Below are 25,594 nucleotides of genomic sequence, written 5' to 3'. Positions count from 1 at the left end.
TCAACAAATATAAATTTATTCATTTCTTGTTTTCGCTCTTTAGTTTCTTAACATAAAGCACCGTACATTGCGAAATTCACAAGGAGACAAGAAGCCACACTCAAATCAGATTTTGCTTACCTTGTTCAAAGATGCCAGAGAAGACATCCATTTGATCCTGAGGAAGCGCCAAGCCAATCTCAACTCCTCCTCCCCCATCTCTACATTCACAAAGATGGAAACTGCCTGAAGCATAAATATGGGGAACCTCTGTCTTTTTGGGCCTCCCCCACCCAAAATCTGTGTCGTAAGCACGCAACTTAGGTGACCCAGCAACAGTAACCAGCCTGCCTTGTTCAGACACTTCTTTCCACTTTGATATCCATTTCTCAGCCCCCACAAAAACCCCACTCTCCAATTCCTTGACCTTCTTACCAATTTCTCTAGCTGCCATGATGATCCCATTTTCTCCAAGTAACTCACTCTTCTTTGCAGGGACATAACATACTGCTAGACAGTTTCCAAAATATGTTGCCGGTAGTTTAACTTCAGGACGGTGTCTACAATCTGCCGGAAAAACGAAGTAGTAAACCTTGTCATTATCAAGTAAATCACTTGCATCCTTCTCTTGTGACTTGATCATATTAACCCATGTAAAGGCACATGCTACCACAAATGTTGATACATGCACTTGCCCTGGATAATTTTCCATGCATTTAATGGACACCAGATCTTTCAACCTCTCCATGTGGGTTTGGCCTATCGTAAATGTGACGCCAACCTTGTCTCTAAGTTGATCATCGTAGGTTGATCCCAAATCGTAATCCCAAGATGAAGCCCAATTCCACCAGTCCTTTGTAAAAATTGACTCAAGCCCCAATGGGTCTTTGATCCCCGATCTGTCATGAGACGGCAGCATTGACTTTTCAAGGCAAGCGATGTCTTCTCTGGACCTAAAAATCGACGCCCAGGATTTCATGAAATGGCTAAAAGCCATCCCATCAGCTACCACGTGGCAAAACTTGGCACCGATGCAGATACCTGAATTCGGAAACACAGCTACTTGCAAGGCAAGAAGTGGCACTACACGTGTGTCATCTGATGTCACACGTGTGGGAGGCCACTTAGGGACAAAACATTGCAGTTCTCTAAGATCGACTCCGGCATGGTCTCCGATGAGCTGGTCAAAATCCAGCATTGACTCAACAACAGTGAACGGGATCGAGTCCCCATCTTTGTAGAGGATATAGGGTTTCTGGGGTGATGGTGGGCACATAAGATTGGAGGCTAGAGGGAAAAAGTGTTGAAGAGTGAGGGAAAGAGAGTTTTTAAGAATAGGAAGGATGTTGTTCGTCAAGTAAAGAGTAGGGTAAGGGAATTCATAGAAGAAAAGGCGTTCCATGGGACGGCAAAGAAGCCATGGAAAGTCGAAGAAAGTGAGAGGGAGAGAGGTGGTGGGTACTGAGCCTAGTGGTGGAGAGACTCGGAAATGATCAATGACTTTTACAGGATGAGGATGAGCCATTTTTTGCGAAGAAGAAACTAGAAAGAGATGAGAAACTGCTGATTGAGTGGCACTGTATAGGGGTGAAATCATTCGTTCCATCCTTCTAATATAGCCACTTACGTAATCTAGTCGCTCTACTAATTTCATAGTTGATTGAGTCCCTATACTATACTAATTTGCTTAATATAGTCCCTCCACTGTTCAAACCATCAAGGAAAAACAGTAGCCCTCATAGTTGCTTAACAGATGTCCTTTGGCTTCATTTTAATACACTATCATTAGTCAATTATTTCATCCCATGACAAGGTTCATTTATTCAACTGTTGATGACTAACAGTAGTTTGATGGCTTAGTAATTATTTTCTGATTTTTATTTTTGATAGTTTTAATGCGTTAAAGTAAAAATATTAAAAAAAAATTATTTTAATATATTTTAAATAAAAAATATTTTCAAAAAAATTTCCTGTATTATAATATCAAACACAGACTTCCCACAGTCCGCAGCAGCAATTCGTTCTTTCCATTCTTTGGTCCAAATTATCCTAACAAGCTTAGCAATCTTCTGAATTTTCTATGCGTCCAAAAAAAAATTATAAAGAGCACGGAAAAAATTATAATGTTTTGATGAATGAGATGATCAAGGAAATTTCTCCGTGCAAGAATGGGATTTGAATTGCTTTGAATTTCCTGGCTGTACGTGCACACAGCTGAAAAGTTCTGTAATATCTGCTTTGAATAAAAGAAAAGAAGAAAAGTTCAAGAAAGATGGAGTTGAGGAAATTATAAGGTTTTTATTTTTTAAAATTTCTTTCAAATTAAGCTGAACTCCAAATATTTTAAATATGTTCATGAACTTCATTATTCATGTAAAATTAAATCCGCTTTCTATAAATTGGCCTAGAAAGCAAGGTTTTATTGCTCTAAAAACTATTAATTTTTTGTCTCTCTAAACCCACACCACGCGTAAAGACACAGTACATCTCTTCTCTCCGAGGAAAGCATCTTTTGTCTCTGCAAGATACTATTTATTTGCCGCCTTTGCTCAATATTAAATGGGCAACTCTCTTCTACCCAATACAACTAAAGTAAATAAGAATTCTGAAGACAAGCACAATGAACGTACAGAGCAAACGAAGAACTTTATGTTTCAGATCATACATGGTACGGTCTTTGTCCAGTCCCTCTTGTCCCCCCCGCCAGCGGGATCAAAAAAGGTATCGTTTTGGTTTATTTTCATCTGTTTATGGTGTATATATATCGTCTTGCAATAAATTTAACCAAAATTAAGCCAGAAAACATTATTCAACGTTAAGCTATTTGGTCCTTCACATGTCCAACGAAATAAAATGCAAGAGATTTAAGGAGATCATTACCTATTTGGTGAGTATTGAAAAGAAAATTAAATATTTGAAAAACTGCCTTGCATAATGCATAACTTTGTATTGAATTATATAGAATACACAAGGTGTCGTGACCATTTGATCTTAAAAATCTGAATTTATATTAAAAATCATTTTAATTTAATAATTTAAACGGTTAAATGAGATTTATATGATTTACTTTAACTATATATATATATAAACAAGTGGTAAACACATATAAATTTATTCGTTTCTTGGCTTTGCTCTTTATTTCCTTAACATAAAGTACAGCTAGCGTGTTGCGAATTTCTTAAGTAGACAAGAAGCCACACTCAAATCAGATTTTGCTTCCCTTGTTCAAAGATGCCAGAGAAGACATCCATTTGACCCTGAGGAAGTGCCAAGCCAATCTCAACTCCTCCTCCCCCATCTCTACATTCACAAAGATGGAAACCACCTGAAGCATAAACATGGAGAACCTCAGTCTTTTTCGGCCTCCCCCACCCAAAATCTGTCTCGTAAGCACGTAACTTAGGTGACCCAGCAACAGTAACTAGCCTGCCTTGTTCAGACACTTCTTTCCAGTTTGATATCCATTTCTCTGCGCCCGCCAAAACCCCACTCTCCAATTCCTTGACCTTCTTACCAATTGCTCTAGCTGCCATGATGATCCCATTTTCTCCAAGTAACTCACTCTTTTTTGCAGCAACATAACATATTGCTAGACAGTTTCCAAAATATGTTGCTGGTAGTTTAACTTCAAGACGGTGTCTACAATCTGCCACAAAACCGAAGTAGTAAACCTTGTCATTATCAAATAAATCACTTGCCTCCTTCTCCTGTGACTTGATCATATTAACCCATATAAAGGCACACGCTACCACAAACGCTGATACATGCACTTGCCCTTGATAGTTTTTCATGCATTGAATGGAGACCAGATCTTTCAGCCTCTCAATGTGGGTTTGTCCTATCGTAAACGTGACCCTAACCTTGTCTCTAAGTTGATCATCGTGGTTTGATCGCAAATTATAATCCCGAGATGAAGCCCAAATCCACCACTCCTTTGAAAAAATGGAATCAAGCTCGAATGGGTCTTTGATCCCCGACCTGTCATGAGACGGCAGCATTGACTTTTCAAGGCAAGCCATGTTTTCTCTGGACCTAAAAATGGACGCCCAAGATTTCATGAAATGGTTAAAAGCCATCCCATCAGCTACCACATGGCAAAATTTGGTACCAATGCAAATACCTGAATTTGGAAACACAACTACTTGCAAGGCAAGAAGTGGCACCACACGTTTGCCATCTGATGTCACGCGTGTGGGAGGCCACTTCGGAACAAAAGCGTGCAGTTCTGTCACATCTCCAGCCTGGTCTCCGATGATTTGGTCAAAATCCATCGTTGACTAAACAATTGTGAATGGGATTGAGTCCCCATCATTGAAGAGGATATAGGGTTTATGAGGTGCTTGTGGGCACATAAGATTGGAGGCAAGAGGGAAAAAGTGTTGAAGAGCAAGGGAAAGAGAGTTTTTAAGGCTAGGCAAGATGTTGTGCGTGAAGTAAAGAGTAGGGTAAGGAAGTTCATAGAAGAAAAGGCGTTCCATGGGAGGGCAAAGAAGCCATGGAAAGTCGAAGAAAGTGAGAGGGAGATAGGTGGTGGGTACTGAGCCTGGTGGTGGCGAGACTTGGACACGATCGATGACTTTTACAGAATGAGATTGAGCCATATTTTGAGAAGATGACGCTTGAAAGATAAAGATGAGGGAGGTACTTTATACAAGAGTGAAATTGGGTTAATAATCAGTGCCATCCTTGTAATATAACCAGTTAGTTGTTCAAGTCCCTGTGATAATTTAAGAGTTGATTGAGTCCCTCTTGCATACTAATTTGCTTAATGTGATCCCTCCATTGGTAACACTGTCAGGCAAAACAGTAGCCCTCATAGTCGTGAAGAGGGGAAAGAGATAAGGTATTGATGAGGAGAAATTCATTTGTATAATTGAATTCGTCATGGTGAGTTTAAGTTGCAAAGCTGATTTGGTATATTGTTATATATATTTACAAGTTAAAGAGGTTATAATAACGCACATATATATTATCTTAGAATAAAACAAATTAATTTAATGCAAATAATCATTCTTATGCGTGGACCAACTATCGTGTTTTCTGGCCAACAGTTCAACGATTCATGGTATTGTAGGTTATCAAGTATTCGAGCTATCATCCATCATTATGTGGTTACTTGAAAACTAAAATAAAAAAATTATTAAGGTAGATCAATTGAAATTTTATGCATGAGTTGCTTTAGAAAATAAATATTTTTCTTAAGAAGTTTTTTATTATTATTATTGTCCTTTTCTAGTTTTTTTTTCTACTTGAAGAAAAGAGAATAGTTTTTCTATTTTGTTTTTCATATTCAATATTATTAGGGTTTTTTTTTTTTCTCTATATAAAAGGTTAAAATAACTTTTTGATAAGTGATACAATATGAATAAATAAAATTAAGTATTTTAAGAGTTTCTCCATAATTATAGCATTTTTTATCTTTGAGAGTTTTGACTTATAACAAACTTCATTATTTTCTGTTTTTGTTTGTATTAGTTGGAATCAAAACCCAATAATTATTGGTGATTAGTTGTTGAATAACTATGACTAGAAACAATTATAGAATATAGCGTGATCATGTGATGAGGGATGAGGAGATTACACTTGGAAAAGAGACGTGTAGAAATTAGTGATAGAAAACATGTGGAGACATATTATATAATTGATTTGTCAATTGGTGGAACTGAGAACCTTGGAAAATCACAAGGAGAGTGATCACATATCCATGATCAATTTTAAATTTTCACTTAAAAGGCAAGAGTAGAAAAGACAACCTCATTATCATGATAAGACAGATGTTGATTGATATTTTACACTAATTTATGATACTTATTTTGATGATAATTATTCTAATAATAATAATATAAATAATGAAAATAATAGAAATAATGATATCATTAATAGTAACCTCATTAATAAGTTAAATGTTGAGTACTGAGAGAATATGAAATGTGGTTAACAAAAAAAAAATTAATTTGGACAATGATGATCATTTTGACTACAAGCTTAAGATTATCATAAATGTATAATTATTCAAGGGTTATATGAATAGAATACATGCTGACGAAGTAAGTTTAAGGTTTATAATTTATTACTTTAAAATTCAATGGAAGAGAAATAATTTGCTATTTTTTTTATAATGCAAATTTTTATATAAAAAACTAGAGTTGATATTTAAAATTGTTATACTCATAAAGTAAAGAAAAAAAAAGGTTGGAGAGCTTCAATTGGACATCCAAGAGATCAAGGAAAGAATACATTGAACTAGATGATGAGTTCTTTCCAACAAGAGAAAACTGTTTCATTTTTAGAAAAAAAAATATATTTTTCTATTTAGTTTAGAGAATTAAATATTATACTTAATAATTTTATTTTTTTCTATATAGGGAATCCTATAATAACTCTATAGTTATTTATTAGTATTTGTTTTCCTCTTTAAGGTAAAACTAGAAGTAGTATAAATATTTTTATTTGGCTTGTATTTTAGAAGACCACTTGAAAAGAAATATCTAATAATAAAATTTTAAATTTGAATTTTTATGTAGTGACCTTATTAGGCAAAAAATTTTGTTGTTTATTATGTTATTTTTATACACGTCATTTGATATCAAAGTCTAACAATTTTTAATGGTTGGTTGTTGTGTAATGATGAATAACCATGGTTGTAAAAAATAAAAAAAATAAAGCATGCTCATGTAAGAAAGAATGAGAAGATCTCCTTCAAGAAAAGAAAAAAAAAACATTCAGGAGCTAATATGTTGTTTTTATCAACATTAGTTGTTGTTATTGGAAATCATGGTGATGAGATTCATAATATGGTGGCTTGCACAAGTGTGTTAGGGATCTAAAATAAAATGATACACACAAAGATATTGTGTCAGAAATTCATGATGTGGAAGCTCAAACCTATTATGTGGTTGTTTATACATAAGAAGTTGTTTGTGGTAGGAGATGGTTCTGGACTAAAATTTAAATCCGAGGATTTGTTTCTTCTGATTCGGGGAGATAGATGCAAGAGTTTTTTGAAAAAAAAAATAAATAGTTTCTTTGTTAATTTTACTTTTCGTCTATTATGTATTATTATGTTTTCTAGTTTTATTCTACTTTAAAGGAATAGTTTTACTTTTTTTATTTAATATTTTTAGTGTTTTCTAGTTTTTTTTCTATATAAAGAGTTGTAATAGTATTTTTGCAAGGATATAATGCATAAAGTTAAGTATTTCTAGAGTCTCATTTATAATTAGGGAATTATTTTCATTTAAAAATGGTAACAAATCTTACTATCCTTTGCATCATATTTGTACTGGAATTGGGAAACTCTTAAATTCATTTGATCAAATTATATTGTCTCTTGTTTTGGTGTTTGACAGGTTAGACATGAAATCTTAACAATTGTTTTCCCTTTTGTTTAAGAAATTATTTTAATGAGAGGACTAATGCATCAATTCATTTTCTTAACATAAAATTTAAAATTCTTCTGTTTTTTCTTTATGAATTTTGATCAAAATTTAATTTTTAAGATTAACAAGAATGGCAATCGAGGTTTGATTTCTAGCCTGCCTTGTTCAGATATTCTTTCCAATTTGGTAACCATTTCTCTGCCAATTCCTTGACCTTCTTACCAATTGCTTTAGCTGCCACGATGATCCCATTTTCTCCTAGGAACTCACTCTTCTTTTCTGGTGCATAGCATAATGGTAGGCATCATGTTGCCTGTATTTTAACTTCAAGACGGTGTCTACAATCTGCCACAAAAAACTTAGTAAATCTTGCCATTATCAAATAAATCACTTGCCATAGTTTCTTGTGACTTGCTAAAAGTAACCCATATAATTAAAGGCACATGCTTCCAAAAATGTCGATACATGCACTTGCCCTGGATAATTTTTCACGCATTGAATGGAGACCAAATCTTTCAGCCTCTCAATGTGGGTTTGGCCTATCGCAAATGTGACCATAACCTTCTCTCTAAGTTGATCATCGTGGTAGGATCCCAAATTTATAATCCCGGGATGAAGCCCAATAAAAAAAATGAATTCCTCGTGAACTTTGAAAAATTGAATTCCTCGTGACTTGCAAAGTTGATTTGGTGTTGCTATGTATATATACTAGGTGATCCACATTATGTTATGGATAGGGTCAAATTTTTTATAATATAAAAAATTATGTTTAGGCATCATTAATGTTTTTATAGAAGCAAGAAAAAATCAAGATAGGGTCATTGACTTGATTGAGTTCATAATCTTAGTTAATATAATAGTATTATTAAAAAAAAGGTGTCGAAAATAAATAAAGCAAAAGGAAGATAATAATTAACTATAAAAAATGAGTTATCAATATCATACTTTGAAGAAGAAAAAAGAAAATCTAGTAGGAAAATCATTATCGTGGACACCACCTTAGCTTTAGAAAGAGTTCACTGAAATGATTCAAATGTCACTACAAAAGGTTGCACGATACCAAAAGACATTACACTCATTGTCAAATCAACGACTACGAAAGTAAATTAAATAAAAAATCATGAAATTAACATTTAATTCTTATATTTAATTAATCAATTTAATTTAGTTTAAAATAAAAATTTCTTTTAAAAAATCTAAATTTAACAAAAAAAACAAGAAATAAAATGACCCCAGATAACTCGGGTAATTTTTAAAATTAGTCACAAATCCTAGAGAAAGAAAATTTATAAAAAAAAATAATAGAGTACAATCTCTATTAAATAAATATTGAAGGATAAAACTAAAAAAACACAAGCTTAAAAAAGAAAAAAATAAAATAAGCAAACCTGGGTGAAACTTCTAAATCTAGGTTAATCTCTCATACTCGTAACCAGTGAAATCTTAGACACATGCTTAACTAAAAAGCTTGATTTCTAACCAATTTAATGTTGAATGATGAAATTGAAATTTTTTTAAAAAAATTTAACAAAATAAAAAAAATAGTAATCAAAAGCATGAAAATCAAATCTAATAGGAAAACAAAACTGAAGGAGGGTGAAATAAAAAAAAAATTAAAAGTTATCCCAATTAAATCAAATTGCAATAAAAAAAAATTATGATCAAATTTGACAAATGAAAAAAAATTAAAAGGGTATGAAATTAAAAAAAATAATTAATTTTATTAATTACTTAAAATAAAACAAATAGTGATCAAAAGAACATGAACTAAATATGAAAATAAATAAAATTATTTTAAAAAATTTAAGGGTCAGGCATGGAAATCAAGAAGAAAAACAATAAAAAAAGCACTAGCATCAAACTGGAGGTTCGTTGCCCACACACATTACCTAAGGATGGGAGCACCATTAAGACTATTCTAACACTATCTTGGAAGCCACAGTATTGCCAATAGACATCCTCTCCACAATGACACATGCATTGCACATGTCAGTGTGTTTTGTCTTTTAAATAATATTTTATATTTATTAAAATATCAAATTGCTTCTAAGTCAAGGTGATTATAACAAAAAAAAAAAAAGTTTGAAAAAAACCCTTGAAAGCCAATAAAAAAATTACTTATGAGGTAATTTAGTCATTTTACAATACTTTAAAAAATAAATATCTAAAAAATCTCATAAATACAAGTTAAATAAATTTTGCTTTTAAATTAATCATTTTATTATGCACTTAAAATGTGAAAGGATCATTTTAATCTCGATCAATTTTATAATGACAAATGAATCTCATGAAAAGACTATTTTTTCCACAAATCTCAATTCATTGGTTTTTGTTGTGAAGGGAAAAATCATCATTGTGTTGTCTCAATCCATGGTGCAATCAGTTTACTTCTATCGTGAAACACTAGTCTTTTTTGGGTTTTTTTTATAAATATATATAAGTTGAAGAACATACAAAGAAAATGCATATTATTAAATAATAAAATATGTTTCTTCTCTTATAATCAGATTTAAAACAATACAACAAGATTAAAAAAAATTATTATGATGGATAGTAAGGTAGACGGAAGCAAAAAGAAAAGAAAAGGATTGGAAGTAAGAAAAACAAAATTTAGATATTCTCTTGTGTACAACATGCTTGATGCAAATAAACATTCTCATGTGTGAACTAACTATCGTGACTTTTAGCCAGCAGTATTATATCATGGTTTGGTAGGATTCTCATGGATTTGAGTGATCATCACATCCATTGTTATCAGACAAATTGGAATTGCATTCAAATTCGATACTCTTTAATTCATTTGATCTCATTATTTTGTCTCTGAAATGGCTGCTCATACTTGCCGCCAGTAATGATCGATGTCCTTCTTGTTTAAAAATATATTAAAAAAATAATTTAAAATTATAAAAAATTTAATTTTTTCTAAAAAACATGATAAACCGCTCCCAGACAGGTTGAAATCTAGGACTAAACACCCTCTAAATCATCATAATTGACACAAAGGACAAAGTTGTTAATGAGAAAGTTTTTGTACATTGGAGTGGAGCGGAGATTATTTGCTGCAGCTGATACTTTGAATCAACATCCCAATTACAGTTAAAATTGGGTCATGATTTCTATCCCATGTTCATCTTGTATCTCATCACGTTTAATTCACTCATCTAATTAGGTCAATTCTTCGACCGGAATGTTAAGAAAATTAAATCAAAGTTTATCTGATTTTCCGGGTAGATCATCCCGCTATCCTATCAATTTGATTTTCCGGGTAGATCATCTAATTAGACTAATGCATAGTTATGGTTTTGTTCCTGTTTTGTGTTTTAATCACCAGTGGAACAAATTAATATCCCATACCATCTTTGGTGAGTCTCTAAAATAATAAGCTATATGTGTTTAAATAAAATTTTTGAATAATTTGTTCTTGTAACATTACTCAAACAGTTGATGATGGCATCAATCTCCAAGAAATGGTGGGGGTTTTCCCCTTTTAATGCAAAAGGGAAGTTTAATAGATGAACAGCAATCCAAAGACAGTATGGTGATGCACACAGATATATTGGCAACGGAGTATTTAATAGAAGGAAACATTTGTGGTACAAAAAATAAAAAATAAAATTGTTTGAAATAGAAGAAACTAGTATATAAACATGGGAAACAAAGGGGAAACGTATCTTGATCACCATATCCAAAACAGCAGACTTAAGAATGCAAATCCATAAGCTGTCATATGGTTTGCTGAAACAGTGAAGTCTTTCAAGTGTACCTTAAAAGAGAGAGGAGTGACGATAGCGGAGCCTCATATAATTTGATCTGTGAGGTGAGAGCTGATTGAACTACTGTCCTACAAATTGAGGCTCTCCCAAACATTTTGTTACAGTCTCACTAGCCTTCTGTGATTCTGCACGTTCCTCTTGTTTCTTCTTTTCCCTGAAATTCAAAATCATTTTAGAAAAAAAAAAAAAAAAAAAAGCAGAACGCCAAAATCTATCGGGAGGAAAATAAGTATACACTCAATTATGACAAGAGTTGGAACTATGCAAACTGCAATCAATTTTAAACGTTATGGGCATTTAAAGAACATATTGCATGGCTCATCATGGACATCACAGCAAGTTCACAAGTAGATTTTGGATTTATAACCATGCACTCTGATTAAACATTAACTGTTTAAGTTTAATGAATTAAGATTTTTTTCCCACTTGTCTGACACTTGCAGTTACCGAGTCGAAGGAAGTTCTGTGCATGTTATTTTTGATACTCCCATTTTGAGAGGTTGCATACTAACACTCTAACAGGTAACAGGTAACAGGTGCAGTTCAGAATGATGCACAATTATGTTTTTGTTTCTGTATTATGTAATAATCACTAGTGGAATAAATTACTGTCCCCTGCCATTTTTTTTAAGTAAAATAAACTGCAGATAGAAAGGAGATAGATCTTTACCTATCTACATACTCCTTCAGCAACTCTCTTGCTTGAACCAATTTAGAAAGAAGGCCCCGGTATACATCAAGGTCCCGATCCACACTTCTTTTATTGATGTTTAGTGCTGAACAAAGCTTTTGCATGAAAATTAAAGATAAATGTCAAAGTATCGAGCAAAAATCTTTGATACATAAAGTAATCATTGAGGTCTTGAAGCTAGCCAAATTCGAAATCTTAAGCACTTAAATTAAATTTGGAAAACTCAAGTCCAAGATCTCTTTGAATTAGAAATCCTGCATACATCATATCTTGTTCAAGGAACTGAATCTTCAATAAAAAAAAATAAGAAGAAAAAAGCTACCAATGGACAAGTGACGGAGGGATATGAATTTGGATACACTTGTCCATCTGTCAAGAGAATTGGAACAGGATTGAAGATCTCCTGTGAAGAAATAGGTATTCTTCCACTTTCATAAGTGAGATGTCATGGTTGTTGTATCTATGCACTAAGGAAGCATATGGAGTTCTTGAGCTCGTGGAAGGAATCTCAGATATATATCCATCTTCTCCAAAGTTCTTGCCACAACTAGATACTCTAGAGGAAAATCCTTGGTCTTGGATTTGAGGGTAAAATGGGCAGGTTATTAGGAACAAAAAATTTTCTGGATTTGATGAACTAAAACACATTCAAAACAATGAAAATCACTAGAAAAAAAGATTTAAAAACTTTGCAAGGCACTCAATACATTACATGGATTGCAATAGAGAAGGAATGCAACAACCTACCTTTTCTAGTACTGTCGGTTCACTAGCATTTGACAGCTCAAGAAGGCGAAATAACCCAACAGCAAAGAAACGGCTGTAGCTGAAATTCCCACTCGCAACTCTTTCTGCGATGTCCTTTAATGTCCCCTCAATTTCTCCTTCCCTGGATGAAAAGTCAACTAATGAACTAGGAGTCTGAGCCCGAGCCCATTCTTCAAGCTTTTTTGCATCTATTCTGCAGGCCATAACATACAGAACTAGTCAACCCAAATGGTGATTAAAGTCAAATAGAAAAGGCATTTTTAGAACCTGTTCAACAAAACTATCAAGCGCCAATGAAAATAATTGTGCAATTCAAATTTTGCAGAAACATGGAGTAACAATTATATTCTTTCAATTTTTTGTTATGCATGGTAATGAAGGAAAAAGGGAGAAAAAGTCGACCACCAATATATGAAAATCTTAACAGAACTAAGAATCTCCAATCTTTCTGAGCATCTGGCTACGTACACTTTTCGAATGTTTCAGTTTCTACTATTTATCAATCTTTATAGTTGCAAATATTTCCTTTTCATTTCACTTAGTCAAAGAAACTCAAATGATCTATATATAAAAGTAACAATGACGATAACGCATTTTTCTTGGGAAAACTACTTGTAAATTGTGCATAGAACAGAAAGGTTTTTCTTCTTCTTCTTTTCTTCATAACCATCAATGACAACCACCTAAACATTATTCTTCCAAACATCCAGCAATTACTATAGTCTCTCAGTCTACATAAACAGATTTTTTTTTGTTATGATTTTTGGTATTCAGAACAAAAATCAATATTCAATGATAACTGATGTTTTCTTATTCCTCATGCAACGCAATATCAAATGTCAGATTCAGATGCAATACACTTGGTAAAGAGAAACTGTCATAAAGCATTAACAACCACTACTTCCATCAATTCCTCTACAAAAACTAAATCTAAATCACGAAATTGAAATAACAAAAAGATTTCCTGTAAAAAGACAGAAAAACTCGGAAGACAAACCTGTATTGCTCCGGATCCTCCTCCAATGCCTTAATGTAAGCCTGAAAAATGGCCTCTCGATCCTCATCACTCGGATACCCTTCCATGAGTTGATCATACACAGTAACAAAACCAAGACCAAACACAGGATCGTAGCGGTAAGTCTTCTTATACTTCATCAGATGTTGCTGCACAATCAACTCCTGCAGAACCGTGTTATAGATACTCGGGATTGGTCTCTTATAAGCCTTCAAGAAATTCAACTTGGTATCAGCTACCGTTGGTGGCACATCTGAAAATTAACCCAATTCATCAAACAAATCAGTACCACCAAATCCACACACTACTTTACACAATTAAAACCATAAACAAAATAATGAATACGAAAAAAAATATTCTATGACCTCAAATTCTACCGTACTACTGGCCAGCATTGCAAAATTCAGATGCCAAACTTCAGGTTTATTACTTAAAAAAATATAATAAAAGTTTTAGTCTTGACTGACTGACGCACAAGCTGTCTCGATGATATTCCTTTCCATAAAAAAAAAAGAAGCTTTATTAATATTTCCAAATGAAGCATTAATTTTTGAAGAAGAAAAATACTAAAGCTTATTTCATCATTAATTCTGTGATTAAGCTAACAGAAAAATTAGATATTTTCAAAATCTAAATAGAAATTTTCACTGTAATTATTCATAAAATAAATAAATCACACTAATTCCTCAACAAAGTTAAACAAAAAAAAGGAATTGCAAAAATCATTCTATAATAAAAAAAATAAATAATAAAACCCTAAACCTCTTAATTACACTAACTTTCTAAGACTTTTATTTCTATTTTCTCTCACTTTCTCAACAACCAGACACAAAAAAGAAAGACGAATATCTAAAAAATATCAACAAAGATTTTTTCTTTTACCAGTAGAAGTGGACATGCAATGGATAACCATACGGGAAGTCGAATTCGAAGCTCTAACGCCGACATAATGACACGAAAAACTGGACCGAAACCGGGAGCCTTCAAAACCTAAATTACGCGCTACTGTACAGAAAGCCCTTTTGTCGCACGAAGATTGGGAAATTGCAGAGAATGATACTGAAGTAACGGCAGCCATTGTGGTTGGATGGAGAGAAAATGAGAGTGAATTTTCCGGGAAATTTTTGTTTTTTGTTTTTTCTTTTTTTTTTAAGTTCTAGGGAAGGAAGAGAGAAAATTGATTTGCATTTTTATTTTCCTTTTCTTTTTGGTGTGTTTGGATCGAGAGAAAAGGAGAGAAAGTGAGAGGTTGGAAATTGAAAGAGAGGATTATCCGTTATTTTTCGTAAGAACAAATTGGATTATTTTGATTTTTAGAGGAACCAGTGATGTTTTGACACGTAAGTTGTTATGGGTGAATGGGAATTTTGTAAATTTTGTTAAGAATTTGTGGTTATGGTTTGATAGGGTACTACGAATGTGTTTGACATTATATTTTTAAAAAGTATTCAAAAGAAATTAAGTTTTTAGTTTTTGTTCTAATATAATATATTTTTTATATTTTTATATTATTTTAATGTGTTAATATTAAAAATAATTTTTAAAAAATAAAAATTTATTTTAATATATTTAGAAATAAAAAAAATACTTTAAAAAGTATTACCACAATAAATAATAAAAGATAGTCAATAAAAATTTGGATTTTCTATTCTTTTGATTTATTTTTTTCAATTTAATTTATTTAAATCAACATCTTAATACATAATTTTAATGGGTTTATACAGGGATAAAACTTAAAACTAAGATCTATTTATAAATATAGGATTCATTTAGATTTAATGTATAGTTTAGGGTGATTATTTTCAGTTTAGTTTTGTTTTTATATATATAAAAAAAGTAATCAAACCGGTTTTTATTAAAAAAATAAAAACCGGTTCAAACTGACCATTTTCAGTTCGATTTGGTTTGGTTCAATTATTTTAGAATAAAAGTTGATTTTTTTTGGTTTGGCTCGATTTTTTTTAGTTTAACTTGGTTTCAGCTTTTTTTCAATTTAATTTGGTTTTTTTCGGTTTGAGTCTGATTTTTTTTGTTTGACTAGGTTTTTTTTTTTTGTTTAAGTTCAGTTTGGTTTTTTTTTCGATTTCAGACTTATAAAATCAAATAAGTCGATTTTTTTTTAAAAATTTTAATTGGTTTAATTAGTTTTTTTTTAGTGTTAGGTTTTTTTTTAAATCTTTTAAGTTGAATTCTAATTATTTTTTTTAATTATAATTATTTTGGTTTGCGATGCATCCAATTTTCATGTTGTTGGGTCCTAAAGAATTTTCTGTAACTTGGACTGGACATCGGCCGAAGTATTGTCCGTGAACAGCTCTAGTGGGTTCATCTGTTCAGCTACTTTTATGTACTTGGGCACCATGCGGAGAGTAATTTGTTTTTGAGTTCGTTTTTGTAATTGTAATTTAAAAAAATAAATTAAAAAAAATATGGTTATTTGAAGTTAGTTGGATTTAGATATGTATTTGATAAAAAATATAATTAAAATTTATATGTAGTAAAAAAATATTTATAAAATATTTGGTAGTTATCTGATTTCGGTTATTTTTTAAAGTGTTTTTTTTATTTAAAAGTGCATTAAAATAATATATATTTTTTTAAAAAAATTTATTTTTGATATAAGAGTATTAAAATATCTAAAAATATTTTAAAAAAATTAATTTTAAAAAATTAAATATTTTTAAAACACAAAAATAAATAATATTTTATAAAACTCTTTGTATAAAATGCCGTTCAGACTCAGACTCAGTTATGCAGTACAAAACATAATTTTTACAGTTATCATATTTTTTACATTGTTGAGCTGATGTCTCATAGGTCCAAGTCAATTATGATGGTCATGGAACATTGAATTGCTGTGTGTGAGTTAGAGAAACAGCCTTTTTGCTCACGAGTCTTTTCACTCATAATGCCAAAACTGAGAGGTACATGCATAGTTTCCATTGTTGCCGTTTTCTTCTTCTTCTTCTTCTTTTTTTTCATCTTGGCAGGAACTGCATGAGTGTTTGTACAGAAGCAGATGTGCCTTTTACATGGAAAGCAATGATCATTTATTATTGGTACTTAGCGTATCAATTGCTTGCTGTTTTGATGTTATATATATATGAACATACTTTTATACACAGTAAACGAGTGGGTAGCTATACTTTCAAGAACCAAATTACAGGGGAGAACTCATGATTCCGAATTAATCTCATATTTATATATGAGTTGGAAAATATAAATGATAAAAAAGAAAAATAACCCGCGGGTAATACAGGAAACAATAGTAATAAAGATATAAAATTTACAAAACAAAAGGGGGGAAAGCAGTCAAATTGTAGCTTGCAGTCAGGGCTTCTCATGATGACGTGTCGATCTTATCCAAGTCACTTTGAACGTGCCAAGGCTATCCATTGATTCACATGGTTATATGCCTTCTGCTCCAATGACCATGGAAGTAACATGCTCGCTATCTTTTCATATTCAGCATCAATCTTACCGTACAGATTTCTAACTATAAAGGAAGAGAAAAACAAATGTCCAGTACAGTAGTTGAAGAGACAGAAACACTGTATAACTGTGAGTGATTGATTGATTGAAATTATTTTTTAAAATATTTTTTATTTTAAAAAAATTATTTTTAACATCAACACATTAAAATAATCAAAAAATTTTAATTTTAAAAAATTATATATAAAAAAAATTTTAAAATCAAAAAATAAATAAGGCATAAAAAAAAGCCTATTTTTTTTTTTTTTTGCTTTTAGCATATTTTTCAAAAAAAAAAATATAGTCCCAAACAAGCAAAATAGTATGATTTATAAATATCATGATCGAAAAACATAATTTTTTATAACTTATGTTTATTTAGGATAGTAATATTCTATAGGAGGGAGCCACTAAGACAGAAAGAAAAAAAAAATCAATACACACCATAGCTAGCTATGATTACAAAATATCAATATTATTAAAAAAAAATTAACAAAAAAATTTTAACATATTACTGATGTAACCCAAACAAGTCATAATTATCTTTTAAAAATAGCCCATTTGGATGATAAATATAATTCACTGAGTTATTATTGGTGTTTTTTATTATTATTAAATTCATATTATTAAATTTTTTTGATAATATTTATGATATTGTAATCCGAGTTTTAATATGTTTTTTTGATTTTTTTTTTCTCGCATTTATCTTCTTTCTGTCTCATAGTTTTTTAAAGTATATCATTATTTTATGCTATAAAAGTTATATCTTTCAATCATGATATGTAGAAACTATATTATTTTATCAATTAATTTTTCAACCATGCTATCCTGCTAATATTCTTAATTAACTGTTCTGATTTAAAAATAAACAAAAAAAAAAGAACAATATCATTGATTTATCTATGAATCCATAAATTATTAGATTAATTAAAGTTTATTGTTTTTATTAAAATGATAGCATTTTATTCTTGTTTTTCATATTAACTTTAAGGTAGTTTAGTTTTACCGAATTAATATATTACCGAATTAAAATCCACGTCAAATAAAGTCATGGATGGTCGAGAGACATCTCTGGTAAAAAGAGGGAGGTGTAACAGTGAGGGAAGATCTTAAGATGGAGATTTTATGTCAAGTCATGCCTCTCTCTAGACATGGATGGAAACTAGCTATAGCTACAAACATATAAATAATATGCGAGAAATTGAAGTATCAGTTGACAATTTCTTCAACTGTGTGATGGATTTAGAATCTTTCACTGTAAATGGGCTTGGTAGAATTAAAAAGTTTGTTTTTTTATATAATTTTAAGATTGAGTTTTGTGATTATTAATATAATATTTATTAAAAATTAAAATAATTATTAATTTTAAAATATATAAAATTAATTAAAACATATATAAACTGATTCGAATACATCCTCGTTATTAATAATAATAATCAAAAAATATCTTTCACTGTAAAATGAAACGGTGGAGACTCAGACACATCAAGGTAAAGCTTCACGTGGCTGTGGTGGCTGTTTCATTAAATTACACTGCCTGGTAGCACAGGATCCTGGCCTCCCTATGGCCATGAGATTTGCAGGTATTATTATTGCTGGCAACTCTATGTCCTATGATTTATAGACAAAATCATAGTTTCGGACATGACATCTTGATGTGATAGATTTTCATAACATGGTCATTGAACGCAGAGTATTATCAGACCGCCAGTGGTTGTAATATTGATTACTTTTTAAAATAATTCTTTAATTATAAATATGTTCAAATAATTTTTTTTATTTTTTAAAATTTATTTTTTTATTCTGACACATTAAAATAATTTTAAAATATTAAAAAAAAGTAATTTTTTTTAAATATACTGTAAAAACAAACAATATTATATGTATCAAGAGTTTAAACTAGACTATCACCTTCATTTTTTTTGGGTACAAAATAATAAAAAATTATTAAACCCAATGAATTAAGTGTATTAATTAAATCAATGTATAATAGCTTTTTTTTAGATTTTTTTAAAAAATAAATAATATTATATTAAAAAGTTAAATGAAATTTTAATCTGATCACATCAAGTTAACTATAACTTAATTAAATAAGACTAAATTTAATATCACTAAAAAACAACATAGGACCTCCACAATTCCCGCTACCTAAATTTGTTCAAGATTGAAAGGTGTTCTCTCATTACATGTAGCATTAAACATCAAGAAGAATCATGATGACATGCGAGATAGATTAAAATATACAAAATTGGAAGGGGATAGATTTATAGCCAAGTGGAGTCACAAGATCTTTCAGTGAATTAATATTTTAATCATGGCCAGTGGCTAGCTGCTTTCTACACTAACTTTTTCAAAGCAGGAATCACAGAGCTAAAAAAAAAATAAAATTACAAAACACCTTTGTTTCCTCTATATATTGATCTCTAGTCTCCAAGTTCCCCACTAAAGTCAATAACTAGATAAGCAACTTGTGATTCTCTACTCAAGCTTTGTTCTTACTCTAATGGTGTAGACTTTACATCTCTCTTCACTCCACTCTCCTCTAACACTCCTGAAACAAATACTATTTTCTACACACACAGAAGCAGTAAAAATGGAAAGCGTTTAGTCTCTCCTAGAACAAGTTATGAGCTTGAGATCCATTGGGAAGGAGTTCTTCCAGCCAGGTTCCCGAAGGATGCAGAGTGTTAAAGATAAAGCTTCTAAAAAAGACTCAAACGTCAAGCCCCTTAATGATGCTGCTTGTGCCTCTGCTTCATCGAAGCAGAAAACAAGTTTCTCAGGTAATTTCAGTTCCAATGATTTCAATAATCCTGCTAAAAACAGTGAAGATAACAAGCGTAAACAGGCAGAGGAATCGCTGCGGACTGTGATGTATTTGAGTTGTTGGGGTCCTAATTAACTTCTAGGCAATCCGAATTGTGAGAGCAGGCTGGGATACTGCATCGAAGTTAATGTACAGAGTCTGTAATGTAAGTGAGTGTTCATGTAATATGTACTGTATTTAACATATATGCCTATCTTTTCTTGTTCATCGTCATGGGAACTTTAAAGTGAGAAAATGGCAAGTAATGATCAGATCCTTGAGCACAGAAAATGGCCTTGAAACCCTTAAAACTGCTCATGCATGGTGGTAATCAAGGCCACAGGATTTGGAGATAGATTTGCTTATGATTCATTCAAAACATCAATCGAAATCAACAATTTGAAGATAAATAAAATTGAAGTGCAAGGATATATTTTCTCTAGTAAAGAAAGGCATCAAACTATCATGGATCACACAAATAGCCCTTTCATCGAATGAAGACGCTTGATATATGGAACATGTTAAGAACATGTGTGAAGGGTTAAGAAATCGACACAGAGGAAGCACTGTATCTCTGAGGATTAGACAGCATGTATGAACACATTAATAATCTTGCGTTTCTATAATTTATTAGAAGGCTCATTGTTAAGCAACATGCTAATATTTACCATCATAATACATAAAGCTAAATCAACTGTTCATAAAAATATCATTCATCCTCTCATGTATGTGAATTATAATAATTATAATAGTGTAATTTATGAGAAATTTAAATTTGATCCTGGAATTTTTGTTTGCGTGGTTTTTTTAAGGGATTGTTGAATTAAAAAAAAAAAAGGGACTTCAGTGAGACAAACAAGTAATATAAGTAGTGGATTGAAAATTTATGTTAACAATTTATTTGAGTTTCTTATAATTTTTAGCTATTAACTTACTAGTCCTTTAAATTTTATAAAATTTAATTTTAATATTGAATTTTAATTTACTTATTTTTCAATCTTTGTTAGTTGAAGAAGAGAAAAGAGGTCGTTGGATTCCAGTTAGTGAGGAATTCGATTACCAAAATAGTTGTTTTTTATGTTAAATGGTTTCATAAAATGAATGATAGGTGTTTTTCTACTTTATAAACACCTAAAAATCATATATGAGCTTGGATTTTTTTTTTCAAGTGGATTTTGAGTTCTAAGGCAATCCTTTATTTTTCTTTCCGTGGCCATGTATTGGTTTAACAAGTTTTCTAAATTGTTTTCTAGGTTTTTTTGATAGAAAATGAATTGAAAATAAATTTTTAGGTAAAAAAAATAAAAAAAAATAGTTTTTTTCGACCACCATAATGATCGGATTATAAGGATGAACATAACATGTGTTGTCTGTTGATGTAGGTGACACATCAAAAATTTTTTTTCTCTGAAGCATGGGACAAATAATGAACTTAAAAAAAATATAAGCCCATATATTTTAGCCTAGCCTTGTAGGCTCGAGCGCGGCCTATTGTTTAATTGGGCGAAGCGCTAGGCCTGGCCTACCATCAACCTAACAATTGATTTTTTTAAAAATAAATTATGGGTTTATTTTTATATTAGTTTGTGATTAGTTTTTAATAATATTGTGTGTGTTTAGTTTTTAAAAAGATAGATATGATTTATTTGTTATTTGTTTTTTTTTAATATTGATTTTTTTACAAGATTTTTTATATGTGAAAGTCCTGTATTATTTTTATTAAAAAAATTATATGTGTTTTTTTTGGTTTTTATTACAAATTTTATGTGTTTTTTTATTACAAGTTTATTTTGATAGAGAACTTCATTAAATACAATAAGATAAATTACTTTTGTTACGATGTTAAATATTTTAATCTTCATTTATCGCTTAATTTTTTCAACGTCTTAGTATTCAGTTGGTGTTTTATTTTATAAGTATATTTTTTTTATCATGCAATTAAATAAAAAATAGTTTTGAGAAAAAAATTATAATCCCAATAAAGTTCATAATCTGTTTATAGATTTGACATGCTAGTCCGAGTTACCTAGTTCATAGATTTGATGAGTTCATCCACTAGTCGGATATGTTTTTTTTTTTTTTTTGATCCATTAATTATTTTTAATTGTTTTTTCTGAACTTTGTCCTTCAATATTAGATATGTTAGGAAATATATTACATTATTGTTTTTTTTTGCTTTCTTTATTTAGGGTTATCATTATGTTGATGTTTGATGTTGTGACTATATATTTTTATTATATAATTAAAAAAACTATTTTATAAAAAAAAATTACTATGCTCAGTGGGGTCCGTGACATAATTTACTTGGAAACTGAGATCAACCTAATCTATTAATATCTCAATAGTTTTTATAAAAAAAATTATTATCTTGAAATTTTGTTAAAAGCTAAGTTATATTTTTACTAATCATAAAAATTGCATCTTCAATCATGAAATCAATTAATTTAATTCGGGCTAATTTCTGAGCAATATAATTTAAAATTTGAGTTAGATAAAAAGTTAACTTACAAGATTTCAAGATTAATCTATTAAATTAGGTTTAATAATATAATAAAAAATTCTTCACCTCTTAATATTTTTTTTTTATATATTTTAAAAAATTTGTATAATCTAAAGCAGAAAACAGGCCAATTAACTAATATATAGGCAAATCAAGATGCGATGGGCTAGAGGTTTATAACATCTAAAAATAGGTCATGCGCCAATGTTTAAAATTAGGTTAGAGAAAGTTTGGAGCTCAAAACTATAATAGGCCGAAAACCTCATAGAGCTCGTATTCATATATACTTAATCACTCGAGTTTGGATATATTACTTGGTCAGGTGCTTATCTAGAAAATGGATCATCGATTTATACTTTTAGAAGTCATGATTGGCCAACAAGTCCAAAACACATGCTTTTCAAATTAGACTTGCGGTGTTTATAGGATTTAAATTCTTGATAGGATGTTCACTAAAATCCCTTTGGACCGATTGAGCCCGAATAGACTAATACACTTGATGCTACTAAATTATAAAACGGCTTATTTTCAAGTTTTTTGTAGAAAAAAATTAAATCAATATTGTTTTAATAAAAAAAAATCAAATCAGATCTCATCAAAATTTTATTTTGATCAAGTTAAGAATAAACCCGTATGATTAAACCAGATTTTACCGATTCAACTCTCATATAGTTCATACCAAGCTCTGGATGCATAGATAACCGAATTTACTTGCAAAGACAGAGTGAGTTTAATACAATTGTCTGGAGCATTATGAATCCTCTCTTATAAGTTACCACGAATCCCCAACCCACAATTGTATTCACAGTTGAGTCTCTAAAGAAACAATTTAGCAGTTCTACCCTTGAAGTTTGTTTGTCTCCACGACTTGTCGGCTTGTCCTCTGAAGTCAAAACCCAGACATGACCAGAGTGGGTGCCATCATTTGTTGCCGGTGGCCTCATCTGACAGAGTGCCAGGCAGTTTCACAAGAAAACTGCGTGTCCATTATTACCTGCTCTAGTCTAGTGGCTGCATTATCTTGTCACATTTTCACCGTCAAGATGTGACCAAAACCCATATTTGTCCTTCTATTATTAATATGACAAGTGGTTATGCATGGTCAGGAAAGTAATTCTAGGAAACAAAATGCCATTTGTCTTACAAGGGACCAAAACCAGTGGCATTAGCCTTTAGCTAATGGTTTCTGGCTTTCTACTACTTGTTTTCAGCCATCACCATCCCCTCTGTAGAATTCCTACGTGAGGAATCTAAAAATATGTAGATGGAGTTCTACTATAGAAGCAGAGGACAGATTTTTTGAATGGAAACAAGAATTATGTATGAACAAATTTAGTAGATTTCTTTTCTTTCTCTCTATTTCACACTTTGTTTATAGATTACATGAATGAATATATATACACATATTCTAACTAACTTTCTCAACTAACTAACAATATGTCACTAACTTTAACATTTTAACCGTCAGGACTAACAGTAATTGTATTTACATATATATAAAGTGTTAGGCTGCTGTGATCTTTTTAGCGTTTGCATGTTGCTGGGATTCCTTTAGTCTTGTGTTGATAGATGTAGAATGTTGTAGACTCCAATATCCCCCCTCAAGATGAGAATGGATATTTACCATTCCCATCTTGGTAAGGATAGGATTAAGAGTGAGATATCCTAGGGGTTTGGTGAGTGCATCTGCCAGTTGAAATCTAAAAGGGATATGAATGATAGTAAGTAATCCATCCTGCAGTTTCTCACGTATAAGGTGACAGTCAAGTTGTATATGTTTTGTACATTCATGATGGACTGGATTAGAAGCAATCTCGGAGGCAGGTTTGTTGTCGGTATACAACAGGGCAGGTTTGGAGTGCGGTATATGAAAATCATTCAACAAGTAAATCAGCCATTGAAGTTCACATGATGTAGTTGCCAATGCTCGATATTCTGCTTCTGCTGAGGATCGACTAACAATTGGTTGTTTCTTGGATTTCCAGGAGATGAGAGAATCGCCAAGAAACACCAAGAATCCCGTGACACTTCGTCTGGTATCAATGCAACCTCCCCAATCACTGTCAGAATAAGCTTTTAAATGGAATGTAGAATCAGCTTTGAGAAATATTCCTTGACCAGGTGTTGCTTTGAGATATCGAAGGACTCTTTCTGCAGCTTGTAGATGAATTGTATGGGGGTTGGACATGAATTGGCTGAGTGTTTGGATGGCATAGGAAAAATCTGGGCGTGTGATTGTGAGGTAAAGAAGTCTGCCAATTAATCGATGATAAGAAGCAGGGTCGGACAGAGAAGGGCTAGCATCATTGGCACTGAGTTTCAGTGTGGATTCCATAGGAAATTTAGCTGGTTTAGCTCCAGAAAATCCAGTATCGGCTAGGATATCTAAGGCATACTTTCTCTGGAAAAGAACAATGCCTTTTACAGATCGAGCGACTTCAATGCCTAGAAAGTACTTAAGGTTTCCTAAGTCTTTTATAAGAAAAGTCGTGCGGAGGAACTGTTTAACTTGGTTGATTGTTGTAAGAGTATTGGAGGTGATGATAACATCATCAACATAGATTAATACTGCGATGAAGGTGTCTGTAGTTTTGCTGATGAAGAGGCTAGAATCTGATTTTGCTTGTATAAATCTAAAAAGTAATAGAGAGGTAGACAACTTAGAAAACCATTGTCTTGAAGCTTGTTTTAGGCCATAAATGCTCTTTTTGAGTTTGCAAACGCGATGATCATGGGGAGTGGAATAACCAGGGGGTAATTGCATATAGACTTCCTCATGTAAGTCACCATGCAAGAAAGCATTGTCTACATCAAGTTGATGTAAATGCCAATTGTTGACAGCCGCAATGGTGAGAAAAACTCTGACTGTTGTCATTTTTGCCACAAGGGAATAAGTGTCAAAGAAATCAATGCCCTCTTGTTGTGTGTATCCCTTAGCTACTAGCCTGGCCTTATAGCGTTCCACCTTGCCATCTGCTTGGAATTTGACTTTGTATATCCACTTACATCCAATGGCAGATTTGTTGTGAGGCAGAAGAACTAAATCCCAGGTTTGGTTGTGTTCAAATGCTATAATTTCATTAGTCATAGCCTGTTGCCAATGAGGAATAGAGTTGGCTTGTTTGTAAGTTTTTGGTTCAAAAACTAAGGAAACAGAAGAAGTGAAAGCACGGTATGGTGAGGATAATTGAGAAGTAGATAATAAAGATAAA

At 31.5% G+C, this 25,594-nt stretch overlaps 3 protein-coding genes across 3 annotated transcripts; all 3 read right to left on the bottom strand.

Annotated features, from left to right (window-relative positions):
- On the bottom strand, window positions 1–1,580 carry LOC118029538 (coumaroyl-CoA:anthocyanidin 3-O-glucoside-6''-O-coumaroyltransferase 1). Its single transcript, XM_035033439.2, has one exon. The coding sequence runs from the start codon at window positions 1,574–1,576 to the stop codon at window positions 101–103; it is 1,476 nt and encodes a 491-aa protein (XP_034889330.2). The 5' UTR covers window positions 1,577–1,580; the 3' UTR covers window positions 1–100.
- Window positions 1,581–3,076: 1,496 nt separating this feature from the next.
- Window positions 3,077–4,865, bottom strand: LOC118029537 (coumaroyl-CoA:anthocyanidin 3-O-glucoside-6''-O-coumaroyltransferase 1-like). The gene is given in 1 exon segment (XM_035033438.2): window positions 3,077–4,865. A coding segment is annotated over 1 exon segment (1,401 nt). The 5' UTR covers window positions 4,581–4,865; the 3' UTR covers window positions 3,077–3,179.
- Window positions 4,866–10,912: 6,047 nt separating this feature from the next.
- Window positions 10,913–14,885, bottom strand: LOC118029536 (protein THYLAKOID FORMATION1, chloroplastic). Its single transcript, XM_035033437.2, has 5 exons — window positions 14,488–14,885; window positions 13,588–13,858; window positions 12,570–12,783; window positions 11,802–11,917; window positions 10,913–11,285 (listed from the first exon to the last, which is right to left on the bottom strand). The coding sequence occupies exons 1-5, from the start codon at window positions 14,681–14,683 to the stop codon at window positions 11,192–11,194; spliced, it is 891 nt and encodes a 296-aa protein (XP_034889328.1). The 5' UTR covers window positions 14,684–14,885; the 3' UTR covers window positions 10,913–11,191.
- Between the last annotated feature and the right edge of the window lie 10,709 nt (window positions 14,886–25,594).

Source organism: Populus alba, chromosome 19, assembly GCF_005239225.2.
Source record: "Populus alba chromosome 19, ASM523922v2, whole genome shotgun sequence".
NCBI classification, from domain to species: Eukaryota; Viridiplantae; Streptophyta; class Magnoliopsida; order Malpighiales; family Salicaceae; genus Populus; species Populus alba.
This window is presented reverse-complemented; position numbering and strand designations above follow the sequence as displayed.